This window comes from Perissodus microlepis, chromosome 7 (assembly GCF_051167445.1).
Source record: "Perissodus microlepis isolate ML-2025 ecotype Zambia chromosome 7, ASM5116744v1, whole genome shotgun sequence".
NCBI classification, from domain to species: Eukaryota; Metazoa; Chordata; class Actinopteri; order Cichliformes; family Cichlidae; genus Perissodus; species Perissodus microlepis.
Genome location: NC_140467.1, coordinates 12858783 through 12875764, shown reverse-complemented (window position 1 = coordinate 12875764; position 16982 = coordinate 12858783). Strand labels below are relative to the sequence as shown.

The following is a 16982-nucleotide window of genomic DNA, read 5'->3' as shown; positions in this document are numbered from 1 at the left end:
AGCATAATACCTAATACCTGAAGTCTTCTAAGAGGATTATGTGCGTTACCGCACTCTCACTTGTGAGTATACCTTAGTAATATTCAGTTTAATGCAAAATAAGTGTTTTGTTTTGTCTAATGGTATTTTGACACCACGGTGTTTAGAGAAAAAAACTTTGATGACATAGTGAAACGTGTTATACTGGTATGTCTACCTTTAAACTTCATATTAAAACATACAAGTACCATATCAACGTGCATTACTGATAAAATGACGCGTTCCTTGATGGATTGCTGTTTCCAGTATAGGAATATGAAATAGTAGTGCATCTTAAAACACTGTTGCAAGGGCGAATGCCATATTCTGAAAACTAGCCAACCATTAGACTCAGACTGTTTGCAGCTTTCAGTGGTGACTTGATCAGTGATGTCACGTGTATGTGTGATTAATGCTCCCCTAGTGTAGGTGAATGCATTTCCATGAGTGAACGCAGCTTTAGCACTGACTCCTCCCATACCTGCTTCCTAATTGTGGGTTGATAATATAATGCACCTGAAGCCTTTGTTTATGTCCCACTCTCACCGTATATGCACTATATGCTTGCTATCTATCTTGCAGCAAAAGAGGAGGTATCACTTGGATCAAATAAATATGTATTTGGAAAGATGTTCTTGTAAAAGTAAACTTTGGTTTTTGGTTTAATTTTAAAATGTGTGCTGAAATTTAGTAAATAGTTTATTGTGGGGTGTATGATTGTGTACCTGCTAAAATGTTAATGTACAACAGAGGTAGGCAACTCCAGGCCTCGAGGGCCGGTGTCCTGCAGGTTTTAGATGTGTCCTTGATCCAACACAGCTGATTCAAATTGTTAAATTACCTCCTCAACATGTCTTGACGTTCTCCAGAGGCCTGGTAATGAACTAATCATTTGATTCAGGTGTGTTGACCAAGGGTGATATCTAAAACCTGCAGGACTCCAGCACTCGAGGCCAGGTTAACTGCAACATAAAACCATAAATATTTTACATGAACTAATAGTTGCACTCTATTTCTTTTATTTTATAAAAGAAATATTAAAATTTTATTTTACACATATTTTATATTTTATGAATTTGGTGCAACAGAAAACCTGCCAAGACAGGGGTAGAAACTACAAAGTCCCCACTTCTTCACCCATGCAATACTTTCTCATACATCATACAACAACTGCTCTTTGGAGTAGAGATTTAAAAAACAACAACAAAAATGTAGCCCTAATTATTTATAGTGACAGATTTTTCATTGATAAACTTCTGTTTAAATACTGTTAGAGATGCATCACAAAATTTAAACTAACTGAAAAATATACTAATGGGTATAAAATCAACATCATAGGTGAAAAGCTTCTATGTACTGATCAGTTTTTGTGATATGGAATATTCTTTGCTTCTGTTTTTTAGTTTGCTTAAACTATTTATTATCTGTGTTTCTGTAACTAACAATGTGAAGCTATTGCTTATGCCTAAACACTAAGGATTTAAAAGAAACCCATTTTCAGAACAACTGTGTAGTCCCATGTGTTCCTGTGAGTTATATGATTTGTGTCTTAGTCTTTTATTTACCCGGGTAAAATGCTAATTGAGATTTTAATCTCTTTTCCAAGAGAGACATGGCCTAGAGCCCAGCAGAGGTTACAATATACACATCACATAACAATATTCAGTACAGACAAGTGGGCACAATCTATATACTCTATATGAATCTATGTGAAACATACACAATAATACACATAAACAATAGTTACACGGACCAAAACAGCTATTCTGTCGCTCCTTTAAAATAGACTCAACCATCGTAACCTGACTTGTGTATAACACTAAATAATAAACAGATCAAGATCTTTTTTATAACACCCTCACAATTTTAATTAGTGTCAGGGGGACATTGCATTGGCTTTGAATGTTCTTTTTTTAAAATTTCAGGTTTGTGGTTATTTTTCTCGAGAAATCATCTTTCAAGCATCAAGCCTTGTTTCTTTAAAGTCACTGACTTTATGAAATGTATATGAACCCTTTCAACAAGCCTACTTGGGCTTACAAACAGGATGTCAGTGCGCAGGATAGAAGGCCTTTGTATTTTGTTGGGCGTAATATAGGGCCCCTGACGTCACAGTCACACCATCACTGGTTTTTTTTCCAGAAAAGACTATTTATACATTTTCCGAGCGGATGTCTGATTATTTAGTTTTTTTTATTTACACGGCTGTCTATAGGCTTGATAACTGCATAGTTTTGTCCAATGAATAAAACATTTCTATGGTCACACACTGTAAATGCTGTTGAGTAATGTTTTATGTGACACCGGTTGTCAGTGACGCTGGTCTCTCATGAACTAGCAGAAGTATCTACTAAAGATTGTCATACACACATACATGCACTACCAGGCACAAGCACGCCTGAGGGGGTGAGGTATGTCTCTATATTACTACTATATATTACTACTGGAAGCATTATCAAATTATGAAATACTGAAGTTGTTGGTCATTTAAGATAAATATGTAAGATTTTTCCATGCACTTGTCTCAAAGCTAAACAATATGCTTTGAAAAGCAATTGTCCAGACTTTAGTTTTAACTTAAAAACAAAAATTCATCAAATTACACATAAAATTGAAATGTAAATAAATGCATTCAAATAAATGCACCAATCAGAATAAATGTCTTTAATGTTTTTCTTCTTTGAATTAATTAAGCAATATTAAAATCACACACACACACACAAAGGAAACAAAGTCACGGTCTATATGTAGAAGTAGAAATAATACAGAAATAGGTATGGGGTTTACAAATCATATAGTGTACACATAAAAAGGCATAAGCCTTTTTCTGTTAGCATGTAATAGAGGTATAAAAATTTTACACTGGGCAGACTCTAATAGTGAAGCATCACACTGAGAGCCACAAAGGTAAAGTAAAGCAGGATCATGGTAAAACCAAGTACTTTATTCATCTTCCACTTACAGCAAACTATGGAAATGATGAAAAAGATAAGTATGAAGAAGAGCAGGCTAGCAGCGCAGAACAGCCCAATGCTGCTGACAGCCGCTGGAGCCAAACCATGGATTAAAGAACGCAGGAGCCATGGGAGTGGTAGACTTTTGAATGAAGTGACATGGGGACAAAAACAGACAGACAGACAGTTAACTGTGTGCTCAGCTGATATTTGTTTCTAATGACACAGATCTAGCTATAGAGACTCACCTCACAGTGACATCAAAGATGTTACTGCCCACAGAGCTGGACACAGCCATGTCCCCCATGCCTTTGCGAGCCACACTAACATAAGGAATGCAGGCCCCCGGAGCCAAGATAGTAAAGTAGGAGATGATACAAAACCACACAACAGAGCCCAGGAAAGCAATCACAAAGAATTTTCTGGATTTCTTGGGGGGGGGGGGCTTCAGAGTAAGGAATAAACAGTAAATGATTACACTGAACAGTAAGTCATTAAAACAAGGTAACATAGAGAAACAAACAAAGGCATTAGTAAGTAGAGATAGGGAGAATTCATGATAATCCAGAGAAATGAGTAACGATACAGCAATTAATGAGCGGTGAGATTCGGAAAAGCCAGGTTGAATTGGTCAGTTTTCAAGCGTGCTTTAAAGGATTGAATGGAGTCAGAGACACGAACGGTAGCAGGAAGACTATTCCAGATGTTTGGTGCTACAGAGGCAAAGGCACGATCATCCCAAGTCTTCAAACGGTGCCTAGGCTGGGCCAGAAGTAACTGACCAGATGATCATAAAGAACGGCTGGGAGTATAGAGACTGAGGAGGTCGGTGAGATAGTCAGGTGCAAGGTTGTTTAGGCATTTAAAAGTAAGCAGCAGAACTTTAAAATCAATGCGCAATTTAATAGGCAGCCAATGTAAATCAGAGAGCACTGGAGTAATGGAGGCAAACTTTCTAGTTCCGGTTAGGAGACGAGCCTCAGCATTCTGAACGAGCTCTAATCGTTGGAGGTGAGCGAGTTGGAGTCCAGAGTAGAGAGAGGTAAAATAATCTAATCTGGAGGTCGCAAAGGCATGTATAAGTTTTTCAAGATCTTTGTACGGTATTAAACGTTTGACCTTGTAAATTTGGCACAATTGGAAAAAGCCAGATTTAACCACAGAGGAAACCTGTTTATCCAGCTTAAATGAACTATCCAGGAAAACACCTAGATTACTTACAGTATCTGTAAGAATAATAATAATAACAATAAATCAAAAAGAAGAATCTGATTATCACCTTTTTGCGAACATCGGAAAGTGTGAGCCACAGAGGGAGGACTATGGGCAGCCTGAGCAGGTATGGCTTGCTCCCACCCTGAGTCAGGCCACTGTAAAGACAATGGCTCCTCTGTTTTTTCATCTTGAGCCTCCTCCACTCTGTTTTCATCAGCTCTGGCTTTGTTGCCATCCTTTCCTTCAGGCAGATCCTAGGAAGCAGTTCATTAATCATGACTGGCAACAGTACCTAATATGTACCATGATTTCTGTCTTTTTTAATAACAACTAGACCACTGTTTGAGACAATCTTCTTATCAACTGACTGATCCTTCTCCTCATGTTTTTAATCATCTTATGCTACAGACTATACAATGCTGCAACTTTACAGACAGTATAATTTCAATTTTTGACATAGTTGCAACTACATATGTGTCTAACTGGTAACTTTTTAATATGTTTTCTGTGAACGCCTGGCATTCATGTTATCCTTGTGTTAATTCTTTTAATTCTTTAAATAGATGCAAAACATACTTACAGACACATCTGAATGAACTACACTCTGTAGTTTTGTTCCCAATCATACACCAAAATTGTAACACATCACTGGTGTAGATACCATCTGGGGTTAAATGTTTTTTGTTTTTTGTTTTTTTCAAATCAAAGTAGTCATTACAAACCAGTTAACAGTGACCAATAAATGAGGTTTATGTGTGAAACTACATTTATGATGATATTGTCAGTTAAGGATTTTTGTGGGCATGGTTGAAATCATTAAATTAATGGGTTTTAAACAAGATAATACACATTTTAGGCTCTTGAAAATGACAAATACCAAACAGTAGATTCATTTCTTGTCTGATTCAACATAAGAGCTCTGAAAAGGAGAGCTTACCTTGTCAGGTTCCTCTGCAGCAATAGCTTTAAAAATGCTCTTGTGTTTGTGCTCTATATGCACGTTAAACTTCATGAAAATGACATAGAGAGTTTAACAAGCTACCAGCATCATGCTCTCCCACCACATTATGACATTGTCCAGGAAGAAGATGATCAGTACGATGAGGTCAAATATGTAGAATGACATATTTCTTAATAGAGGCCACCAGGACAGGTGGAGAACTTGCCGAGAAAACAAAGCACACAATCCAATCACAAAGGAAACATTGAAAACTGCTGAGCCCGCAACTCTGCCAAAATCCACATTGTTGTGGGTGATGAAGACTCCTATTAAGAAACCCAAAAGCTTTGGGGTGGCAGCCATGAAGGTGGCTCCTACCACATCATAGGAGATGGCTAACTTGTCCCTGATTACCCTGAGAGCAGGAACAAAGACTTCATCACACAAGATCGCCAGCAGCACAAACATGTAAATGATCCCAATGAGGTGAAGGATCACCCAGCCAAAAGATATTTAGAGGATAATGAGCATGAAGGATGGTCGGTGCAGGAGGAGCTGGAGCTGCTGTAGATATTTCTTTTGGAAGCTTAGAGGCTGCAGAGATAAACCCTTTTGTGACTGGCAGTAATAGAGACTCAGTAGTGGTGGGTATGTTGGAATCTGAGGTTGTTTCCACATCATCGACCACATGCGTCTGATCTTGGGGATCATAATCATGCTTTGCAGTGAGAGATTCCACCTCAAGTATCTTTGTTAATTTCCCCCTGAAATCCTCTCCGTTCTGAGGCAAACCTGGTCTGGCACTGACAGTCAGCTGACAAAGGGAACAGAGGAGAGTCCCAAAAAGAAAAAAATGAAGCTTTATCAGCCGCAGTCTTTTCCCTCTTGTACAATTCATTTTTCTCTTTGAAAAATCAATCAAGAAAAAGTCCCAACTTCCCACTTCCACTTCAAAACCTAAAAAAAAAAGGTTCTTCATAAAGTTTAGGAACTGTTTTGCAATTACAACTCAAATACAGCACCAGATGAGGATATTTTCAGAGGTTCTGTTCTATTCAGATAATCAAAACAGATATTATAATTTTTAATCATAGTGGCAGACATCTAAGGAATGTTCAAGTTATAGGACATGACGCTGGAAAAGTCTTCACCGTAAACATTATAACCTACTTTAGGTCCTGCTAATAGGATTATGTGTAGCGTCTCATCTTAAACTAATCATCAAAGCAGAGTCCAGAAAGCCTAAAATACATTTCAAAATATTAAAACACGGAAAATGTGGGTAGATACCTTGAAACGCGTCTACCAAATCTTTACTGGTCAGGGCTTTAAAGTGGGCGTTGCTTATCGGCCCGTCTTTTGTGCAAAACAAGTCGCCAAAAGACTGACCGCATCTCTAGATGATAAAAAGTTATGTCTGCAGCCAGATCATTATTATTATCATCATTATCATTATTATTACTATTATTGTTGTTGTTATGGGTTGTTTTTTTTTAATCTCTCGGGAACTATCCGCTGATGTGTACACTAATGTCAGCCGGACGGAAGTGCTGGTGCACAGTACACCATAACCATTGTTTAGTTAGCGTAAAAACTGAAAGGCGCGTAGGTTTTAGTAATTATTTTTTCTGATACCGCTTCTTTACTTTGTATCTTAGGTTTTGGGTAGTTATAATGTAATTTTGGTTAAATGGCAGCTGGAACATTTCATTCGTTTGCCGTAGTGTTACAGAATGCTAATGTAAATTAGCCGAACAACTAGCCAACATTAGCTAACAGTTCGGATGTTACCATATGTCCCTTCTTTATCTTTACTGACGGCGCCTGTGTATTTGGTTGTTCTAGCTAAATACGCCTCAGCGACGACAACGCAGTGGAAACCGTTAGTGGGAGCATTGCAGCGGACTTCTGTTTTCATATTTGGGATCTGTAAGCGGTGAGCCATGCCTACTGTGGTGTTAATGGATGTGTCTCTGTCCATGACACGACCAGTGTCATTGGATGGCATCGAAGAGTTTCAGAGGAAGAACCTGGCTGTCCACGGACTCAATATGTTGTTTGAACACATGGCCTCAAACTACCGCTTGGAGTTCACGTCGCTGATGGCCTTTTCTTCCCTGTGGGAACTTCTGGTACCTTTCACCAGAGACTACAATGCATTGCAGGTAAAGTGTGCTCATGTGACATATCTGTCTGAAAAGTCAAAGTATATTTTGTTTCCTTGAAAAGCGTTCTGAATTTGGGATTACCGTATGTTGGTTTTTTTCCTGCACAGGAGGCTCTGAGCAACCTGGAAGACTATGACAAAACCTGTGTTGAAGCAGCTCTAAATGGAGTTAGTAATGTAGTACAGCAGGAGTGGGGTAGTGCCTGCCCCTGTCAGGTATTTGGCTAACACTTTATTCAGTATCGCCACACCTCTGTATTTATTGTATGTATTTATTGCTTATTATTGGTCGAATAGCTTTCCTGCAGTGATCTGAACCATATGTGCATATACTGAGTTATGTTTATGTACTTCTTCCATATGTCCTGTAGGTGGTGCTGGTTACTGATGGATCCCTTGGCATTGGGAAGGGGTCTTTACGCCACTCCCTCCAAACACTGAAACAACGTGGGGATGACAAGAAATTTCCTCTTCCTTTCCCTTTTCCTACCAAACTGTTCATCATGTGTATTGCCAATGCAGAGGAGGTATTGAGCCATCCTTACAGTTACATGATACCAGAAGCAGCTATCAAAAACACAATTCAGGGTCATATTGCCTGTGTTAGACGCCTGTAAATCACACATTTCTGTGAACATTTTAGGATGATAGCAGTATGACAGTTGTTTTCTACCTTCAGAGACTCAAACTATAGTTTTCCAGCACATAAAACATTTTGGCTTCCAACAAAGAGGCTGTTACTTCACAAAGCTGTTATTTAAAAAATAAATTTGAATACATTTTATTTTTCAAATGGCAAAAAAATAACATAAAATGTATAAACTTATAAGTATAAGTGAAATAGCACAGTCTTTTTGTGTTGACTATATGCACACTAATCATGGATATAAATAGTCACCAACTTTGAGTCGGGGAAAAACCCTGCATGTTATTAAATATCAGGTATTCACCAAATCAAATCAAATCACTTTTATTGTCACATCACATGTGCAGGTACACTGGTACAGTACATGTGAGTGAAATGTTTATCGTCATGAAATTTGTAGATCAGGTGACCTTTGATTAAAGGTTTAAGATGATTTCTCTGTCAGCATTTCAGAATCAACAGACAAAAATTTGCTATAGATAACCTCACAGCACTTATCAGTTAAAGTTTTTGTGCTATTGTATCCCAAGTGCCCGGGAAGTTTCTCATGGAGATTTTTTTAGGAGGAGGACCACACCTCATTCACTCCCTGTCCTATGACTATTGTATGGCTACTTCCTTCACTCAGGTTCTTAGTTCTCATTTTCATACTTGGGAATCTGCGAGGCCCAGGAGCAACCACCAGTCTTCCCCATACCACAGTCTCAGCCCTAGATCTATATTTATTCCATCTGTCAGTCCCTCTCAGCAAGCATGATCAATCTAATTGAGAAAGTGGAAATTGCCATTAAATTGCAAATATGTAAAAGTTTAACTTAATCTAGCTAAATAGCCCAGCTTTGAAAAATTAGACCCACTGTCTTGTGTAATTTCAGTTACAGATGACTGATGCCATAGACAACCTGGAGGAATTACTTCGCCTTAGTGGAGGGGATGGGCAAATCTTTACTATGGAGGGACCGCTTTGCATGAAGAGTGTACAGACCATGTTTGGGTACTACTGTAACTGTTTAGATTATTCACAAAAAACATTTTAACCTCTTCTCAGGACATCTTTGGTCATATTCTATATCTGCATGTCCCCAGGAAGCTGATCGATCTTGTATACTCTCCCTTCCATGCGGTTTTGCACTGTGGGAATCTATCCTCAGATGTTCAGGTCTTCCCTCGACCTGAGCCTGTCGTGATGGATGAAGAGGTGGAGCCCATGCCCCGGACTGTTAGTACAGGTACTCAGCTGGCTTCAGATTTTATGATTAGTTTAATTTAAAGAAGTCATGAAACATTACACGCATAAAAGCTAATTTACATCATGGAACCTTACTTTAAAAAACTGATATAGATGTAACTGTGAAGCAGGATTTAAGAAATAAGTGCTGAAGTTTTATTCTGTCAGTACGGACCGTGACGTCATGTGGTTGGCTGGTGGCAGCTAGTAGACTTACATTATTTTACGTTAGCTAACTAGTGAGAGAATCGATAACTCTAAGGAAAATAAAGACACTAAAACTAAAAATTAGTTTAAGGGGATCATTTTTGTGCTGGGCTAAGAAACTTAGCTGATTGCATGAGCTGATTGTGCCGCACAATACAGCTGGTTAGAGGAGGAAAAATCAGTTTCTGACTTCATCCTGTCGGTCTGGTGATTCAAACAGTCTGTCCTCCACACTGTTCTTATTTAAGTAAACTTTAAGCACTTCTTTCACAGACAGTGTTACATCTATGTCAGTTTTTGAGAGCAGACCTCCACGATGTAAACTGGCCTTTATATGTTTAGTGTTTCGTATCCTCTTTAAATTCTTCATTTTTTTTTAACAAATCTTTCTCTTATATGCCTTTCAGATTTGGAGATTGTGGGTTTCATTGAAATTGCTGACATTGCAAGTCCTCCTGTCATATCCAGACACTTGGTATTACCTATTGCTGTAAACAAAGGTTGGTTTTAATACTTTTGCTATGTTCCAGTTATAGAGAAATGCTGATTGGTGACATATTAGCTTTGCAGCTTGTGCACAACTCCTCGTATTTAGATGTAAACACCCAAATGTTCAAGCAGCTTTATGTTAACTCACTTAAGAAAGAAAGAAAAAAGAACTTTAGAGTTTGCTGTTGCAGAACAAATCAATTTTAGTAAATAAGGTTGATAACGAACGAATCAGAAAATGCCTCAGACTATAAGAAACCAACAAAATAGGAAGGAAGAGCAAAGCTGCTGGGAAATCCCTTGAGGTTCGAGCTTCCTTTATTTGTCATGCACACAAATTTCTTTCAGTACTACTTTAAAAAAATGCTCTCATTCTGTAATATAAAAGATTAAAAGTAACATTGATAGAAGAGATGAGAAAAAAGTAAGTAAAATTGTCTAACACAGTCTAACAGCAGAAATGAAAACAAGTATTTTTTTTCTGATTAATAAAGAATAGCAAATATTTATGATTTAGTTTATTATGTGTACTTGATTTTAGATGTGGATGAAGTTGGTACGGGAACCACAGATGAGCTTGAGGAGGAACCTTCTGCCAGTCAGATGGCAGGCAAAAGTCCCAATTTTTGTGTACTTTTACATGGAAGTCTGAAGGTTGAAGGCATGGTGGCGCTGGTCCAGCTGGGGTGAGATGCAGCAGAGCTGTTATATAAACTCTTTTATATTAACCTGCACCATAAAGACTGCTATACTATGCAAACAAATTGTATATGTAGTTTGCTTTTTTGCCCCTCAGGCCGGAGTGGTACGGCATGTTGTACTCCCAGGCAGACAGCAAGAAGAAATCAAACTTGATGATGTCTCTTTTTGATCCCGGTCCGGAGCCTCTGCCCTGGCTGGGCAAGATATCACATTTGGGACCAATCTCAGGTGACTTTTTTTTTAATCTCGCCACCATGCAAAGCTTCATTGCAGATGAGGGTCAAATGAGCAAATATGAAGAGTTCTGTGTTTACAAAAGATTATATGAGGTTTCTAAGTGCACTGTCTTTAGATTCTTTTTTTCTTTTTCTTTTTTTCCCCCCACAGTGGCTGAAATTAATCCGCAAACCATTTTAGGGATATTCTGAAACTCTGTGTTTTATTTAACATGTGACACAATGACCCATGCACAAGTATTCCTAAAGAACAACAGACTGTGTACACAATCAAGTAGTTAATACTTCACCTGGGTTTCTCACGTGTCTCATGATGCAGTGTATTGACTGACCTCACTATGTTGTCCTGTGACCTTTCTCATGTCACAGAAGCGGCTGATAATCCCTACGGAGAGGATGACAGTAAAAGTCCATTTCCTGTACAACCACAGGTGAAACGTAGCTATGCCCAGAATGTGACCGTGTGGATTAAGGCCAGTGGACTACAGGTGAAGTAAAATTACTGCGTGAGAGTATTTTTCTCTTGAAAGTTTGGAGAAAAGACAAAAATTTCATACATTTATGTCAGTGATAAATTTATCTAATTATATTCTTTTAATGAACTGCTTTCTGTGTTTAAAAAACCCAGAAAGCGATTAATTTCTGACATTTCTGTGTAAGAAGAAGAAAAAAAGGCTTATTTGCGAAATTGTCAAAATAGCTTCAGATTAATTTCTTGCAATTGACTAATGACTTACTTGGCTTCTCAGAGGCTGCTCTGTTCACTGCCTCTACAGTGGGCTCAGCAAGCCTCTACTTTGTTTGAACTCTCTTCAGCAGAGCTTGGTTAATATTTATTGAAATTCTTGTTCCTGTGATTAATAATTACTCCAGGAATTTCTGGTATTTGATTTTGTCAATATTGTCGCCATCAAACAAATATTGATTCTTCAGGTCAGTCCAAGTCTGTCATTCAGAGTAATCTTCACATGACCAACTATGTAATCTTATATTAGTGAATCTTAAAAAAAAAAAAAGGAAAATGTCATCAAAAAGTTTTTCGTTTTTGTAGTTTATTCAATAATCATTACACATGAAGTGAAATATTTCCTAAAAATATGAGGAAATATTTACTATTTGATATAAATCTTGAGGCTTGTGGCTTATAGCTCATTTAAAAACGGAAATCCAGTGTCTCAGATTATTAAAATGCTTCCTAAGTTTAATCAAAAAAAGATTGACAATAAAGAAATGTCCACCTACTGTGAAGTTCATGTAAACACTCAGCACTTAGTTTGAGTGCTTTTATTATTTATCAAGACGGCGTGGCATGGAGGTGATCTGCACTGAAGCCCAGGTTGCTTTGATAGTGGCCGATAGTGCAGCTTGTCTGTGTTTCTCATCTTCCTGACATTATCTCACAGATTCTCTTTGGCATTTAGATCAGATTAGTTGGCTAACTAGTCATGCACAGTAATAACATTGTCAGCAAACCATTTGCTCATAGATTTAGCAATGTGTGCTAACTCCTGCTGAAAAAGGGAAATCTGCATCTCACTGAAGCTTATCAGAAGATCTGCGCATAGAGTACTCTAAAATCATCTTGTAGATGGCTATGTTAGCTCTGTACTTAACAAAACGGTGAACCAACAATTTCCAATACAGATCAACTAATAAATATTGTACTAATTGAGATACTGGATTTCAGGTTTTCAAGCCGTAATCACTAAAATGAATATAAAAACATTTCATTGGTCAAAACATTTAAGGGGCCTTTTGATTCATTGACTCGTTTTTTATGCTGTCATTGTACAGACTGATGTCCAGAAGATCCTGAGGAATGCCAGGAAACTGCCAGATAAAACTCAGACCTTCTATAAGGTAAGATTAGCTGGAGTGGCTCTAAACTATAATTTTTAAAGCCATGTTTGTTTTTTTCCAAAAATGAAATGTTATTTTTTCATTTTGATTCTGACAGGAGCTGAACCGTCTACGTAAGGCTGCTTTGGCTTTTGGTTTCTGGGAGCTCCTGAAGGGAGTTGCCGATCTGCTGGAGAGAGAGTGCACCATGCTGCCAGACTCGGCACATCCTGATGCTGCTTTCCAGCTCTCCCACGCTGCACAGCAGCTTAAACTGGCCAGCACTGGTGACTCCCAGTATGCTGCTTTTGATCACAACATTGTTCCCATGCACACGGATTTCTCAAGCTGAGCCGCATCCGAATTTGTATGAATGAACTCAAAATATCATAGGCTCAGCCTGCGTGGACCAATGTGGTGCAGTGTTGCGTGCACCCTGTAAAGACGTTCACGGGATTATTTTACGAAGTCATCTTTGGGATTCAGTGTTGTTTTGTTTTTATAAATGTTCCTTTGTAGGAATCTTTTGACACAATAACCACATTAAAATTCGATTTTTATTCATTGTCAAATAACTGCCACATTTACAGAACACAGAGTAAACGGCTATTAATGTTGGCATTTGTAATTCAAGTGCAAATAATAAAAAAGCAGCCAGAAAAAAACCTGTTACAATTTAACATTGCTCCTTGAAGGTTGTTGTTGAGCACAACAGACACTTTTTTTTTTTAGCAGTCTGGTTATTTTTCCCTGAGCTTTGTGGAATGGTTTGGAATTGTGAAATTATAACCAAGAGCTTGTCATGTGGAATGATGACTTGTTTTCTTTATACATATGGCAGTGACTGAATATGAAATGATAACAGGGTTTTCTTATCAGTGCTTCTCAAAATAGCGCTGCGTGGGAGAAAACAAGACTAAAGGGGGGGGGGGGGGGGGCACTATCACACAGGTGCTATGGAAATGTACCGGTATATGTGTGCAAACTTGGTCACCAATAAGTTTGCTCGTTCATGCAATGAGGACAGAAATACTGCATCATCTATTGTGTTAATAATAGCCATAAAGGAAGTCGTTTTAATTTCTATATGGACAGGCTGTCAAAAATTTAGTTGATAATAAATTTGACATAAGGATGATGATTATTAAAAACAAATGTCAAGGAATAAGCAGGCAGCAAAGGTGTTCAAGGAATGCTGTTGGTGTTGAGTCTCAATTTGCTTTCCTCTTTTTGGTCCGGAAGCGCCTCTTCCTCTGCTTGTAAAGGTGGCGAAAGTTGATAAAAAGTCCTTTGGTGGGGGGGAGGGGGAACCAAGATTAATATCAGAGCAGCAGTGGTTAAGTTAGAATATATATGTGTCATGTGAGAGACAGTTCATGTGAGGACTTACCCAAAAACATGAGAACAAGATAAATGTACAGGAAGTAAGAGAAGCTGACAGAGGTGCCAATCACTTTAGTCAGAGGAATGCTGAAGAGTTTAGATTCATCAAAGATGGGGATGGACTGGATCACTGCAAGAGCTACGTGGGATTGAGAGATAAGAGTATATATAAAAGAGTCTATAAACATGTTTGCATGTTTTTTATATCAAATTTTGTTTTAAAAAAAAAAAAAAAAAGCCTACCTTCAGCTAAAACACCTAGTGGATACAGTGGCATCCAGACAGTATACCGCAGCCAAGTGAGGGTTTTCCACTCTGTATTGAAACAGCCCAGCATGTAAAAGGGATACCTGAAAAAGGATGAGCATGTTGGTTAAGGGAAAAAAAAGTCATGCTCCAAATAAAATGACACAAAGTTGCATCCACAGTTACACATTCTTATAAAATTATAGCTCAGATGCGACTGCTACTTGCCTGTTTTAAGGCTGAAATGTGAATAAAATCTAACAAAAACTAACTGTTCCAAACATTTGCAAAGCTCTAAATCTTATCCAATTTTAGTTTTATTTAAATACAACTGGCTAAAGCTGTACTATATATCACTAGATGACTGTTTACTGTAAACAATAGGAAAATGCATACTTGCCTAAAAATCTCAATAGCACTCCACAGATAGAAAACAAAGAACACAACTGGCTTGTGGTGCATTTCCTCCAGACTACCAAAAATGATGAAGAGGATAAAATTCCTTCCGACCACCTAGTGCACAAACAAAAGATGTGTATTGGTGCTCAATCTGTAACTTTAGGAAATTTGAACTCAGGCAAAAAAAAAAAAAAAAAAAAAAAAACATCCCATACCTGTATAAGAGTTGGTATAACACCTGTCTTGACTACACCAAAAGCAGCATTCAGGACCTCTACTGATGCCAGGATCTGGCAGAAGAACATCACATCCGAAATTGTGTGAAATGTGTCATAGAGGGAATCTGAAAAGAGTTTTAGAACGGACATGTTTTAACCAGTTTTCTGGGAAGTAAGTGACACTTTCAGCTTCTCCTGTGTAATATATTTTCACACCTATGCCAATGATAAACAGGCGCACTGTCATGTTGACAAAGATCCATGAAAAACCAAGAAACTGGACCAGGTTGTACACAATCAAGAACACAGTTTGCAGGCTGACGAACCCTGAAATATTTCAAAGAAATTGGAAAATAGTATCAGCAGTTTTCCCTTCAAAGCCATCTGATAAAACAGAATGTTCAAGTGCAATATATCATCTGCACCCACCTTCTTCTTTTTGTCTTGAAGCCTTCAGCCTGTTCTTTTTCTCCTCCTTTTAAAAGTATTTAAAAAATGAAAATAGTAGAGTCTTTAATCAATTATTTTAGTCATACTGACATTTTTTAATCTTTATCTGCGAGTGTCATTTAGTAACAATTGTCAAATGCCAAGTTGTACTCTTACCTTTTCTCTGATTTCCATCTCAGCGTCTGACTCGTCCAGCCAGCGATCAAAGTCCGGTGCCAGGAAGACAGGTTTACGCTCCTGGACAGTCAGCCTTTCCCACCAACCTCGCTGTATTTTGTGCACTATAATGTTCACCTGCCGCTGTGTGGACTTGTAGCTGACCTACAGGTTCACGCAATGAGCACAAACAGGAAAACCACAGAAAGGAAAGGAAAAGATTTAAGAGCAATCTTAAAGTTATTCTGTCTATAGATATATTTCTGATCCCATAAGATAAATTATAGAATTACTCAGCATACCTGTGGCTTTACTGATAAGAGGAACTCCAAGCTGAACTTGTACTCATTTTGTCCTTTTGCACCATGCCCCTGGGCTACAAACAGGATATCACAAATGAAATGCCACAAAAATATTTTTTAAAATATGTCTTTAATCACCAAATGCAAATGAAATCCGTGAATCCATGTCACCTGAAAAGTGAAGGACATTTTCATCCACGTGGACGTCAATATTCTGCAAAAACACAGGCAAAGGATAAGCATACTTCCTCGCTAGATCAAGAATTTTTTTACTTCCTGTTAACAGAAACCCGAAACAAAGATATTAATCTTATGTTACAATATAACCGTGACAAACTATATTCCAAAACACATAGGATATTTAATTACCAGGTAAAATAAGTGCTTAAAAAGTCTCTAACCTGAATCTTCTGTTACATGATCAGAAATAGAGTTAAGTGCTATAAAAAGAAGAAAAAAACGAGTGCTGAGAGGCCCTCCTGTAGCATGTAGTATGGGATGATGTGTAACAACACCTGTCCCTCACACATAACCCCGCGAGCGCCGCGTGTGAACAATGCTACCACCCCCACCCACCCCGCCTTCCGAGTAGTTCCAACAGGTATTTTTAGGACTTTTCACCCATGTGATTAACTGTTAACACGAATATTCTTAAAATCAACAGGTTTTAAAAACAGGTTCGAACAGGTTGTGTGGCTTTAGACGTACCACATAATGAACGAAGAGCCTCAACAGAGAGCTTTGTATGGATCAGTTATCAGATAAGAGATCTCAGTTCTCATACAGTATGCAAATAGTACAGCTATCCAGCAGGATAACGTTTACAGGAACCTTTCGTCTGTATTTGCATTGCTTCCCATTTACCATCAGAGGCCCAAAAACAATGTTTTTAAAATAAAAAAAAAAAGTCAGAACCATGCTAAAGCGTTTTGCCCGTGACAAGCAACTGCAGGAGGTACTCTCACCTGAACATCTGTCAGCTCAACTCGCAGGTAAATGTCTTCATGACGTTGAGCCCAATAAACAAGAGGTGTGAGTGCCATTATTGCGTTTTTGATCAGTTTTTTTAATCGGGCAAATATCAGTGAGGCAAACAATGAATAAACGCTCCACGCTTCATGCTAGCTGCCCTGGAAGGACTTTAGCAATTACCCAGAATATTCTTCGAACGTGCGCGCTCTCCACTG

The 16982-nt window shown here is 38.2% G+C and overlaps 2 protein-coding genes and 2 pseudogenes across 2 annotated transcripts; 1 reads left to right on the top strand and 3 right to left on the bottom strand.

Moving 5' to 3' along the window:
• Positions 1-2891: 2891 nt before the first annotated feature.
• On the bottom strand, positions 2892-4645 carry LOC146382680 (sodium/potassium/calcium exchanger 2-like; annotated as a pseudogene).
• LOC146382679 (sodium/potassium/calcium exchanger 2 pseudogene) lies at positions 4411-7072 on the bottom strand (annotated as a pseudogene).
• On the top strand, positions 6508-13451 carry ints14 (integrator complex subunit 14). Its single transcript, XM_084933504.1, has 11 exons — positions 6508-7292; positions 7403-7510; positions 7666-7821; positions 8816-8934; positions 9027-9169; positions 9783-9875; positions 10406-10550; positions 10661-10794; positions 11172-11290; positions 12597-12662; positions 12760-13451. The coding sequence occupies exons 1-11, from the start codon at positions 7071-7073 to the stop codon at positions 12991-12993; spliced, it is 1539 nt and encodes a 512-aa protein (XP_084789630.1). The 5' UTR covers positions 6508-7070; the 3' UTR covers positions 12994-13451.
• hacd3 (3-hydroxyacyl-CoA dehydratase 3) lies at positions 13185-16981 on the bottom strand. Its single transcript, XM_084933505.1, has 11 exons — positions 16761-16981; positions 15967-16009; positions 15796-15869; positions 15494-15658; positions 15317-15362; positions 15104-15214; positions 14885-15012; positions 14671-14783; positions 14268-14374; positions 14032-14163; positions 13185-13929 (listed from the first exon to the last, which is right to left on the bottom strand). Exons 1-11 carry the CDS (start codon positions 16836-16838, stop codon positions 13853-13855), a joined length of 1074 nt encoding a protein of 357 aa, XP_084789631.1. The 5' UTR covers positions 16839-16981; the 3' UTR covers positions 13185-13852.
• Position 16982: the final 1 nt, after the last annotated feature.

Bases quoted from the DNA above. Each gene is read 5' to 3' on its own strand.
- ints14 (XM_084933504.1), top strand. From the start codon at position 7,071: ATGCCTACTGTGGTGTTAATGGATGTGTCTCTGTCCATGACACGACCA. The intron at 10,551-10,660 runs GTGAGATGCAGC...TTTGCCCCTCAG, and splicing joins GTGGCGCTGGTCCAGCTGGG to GCCGGAGTGGTACGGCATGT. The intron at 10,795-11,171 runs GTGACTTTTTTT...CTCATGTCACAG, and splicing joins ACATTTGGGACCAATCTCAG to AAGCGGCTGATAATCCCTAC.
- hacd3 (XM_084933505.1), bottom strand. From the start codon at position 16,838: ATGGCACTCACACCTCTTGTTTATTGGGCTCAACGTCATGAAGACATT. The intron at 15,659-15,795 runs GTATGCTGAGTA...GTGAACCTGTAG, and splicing joins TCTTATCAGTAAAGCCACAG to GTCAGCTACAAGTCCACACA. The intron at 14,164-14,267 runs GTAGGCTTTTTT...AATCCCACGTAG, and splicing joins ACTAGGTGTTTTAGCTGAAG to CTCTTGCAGTGATCCAGTCC.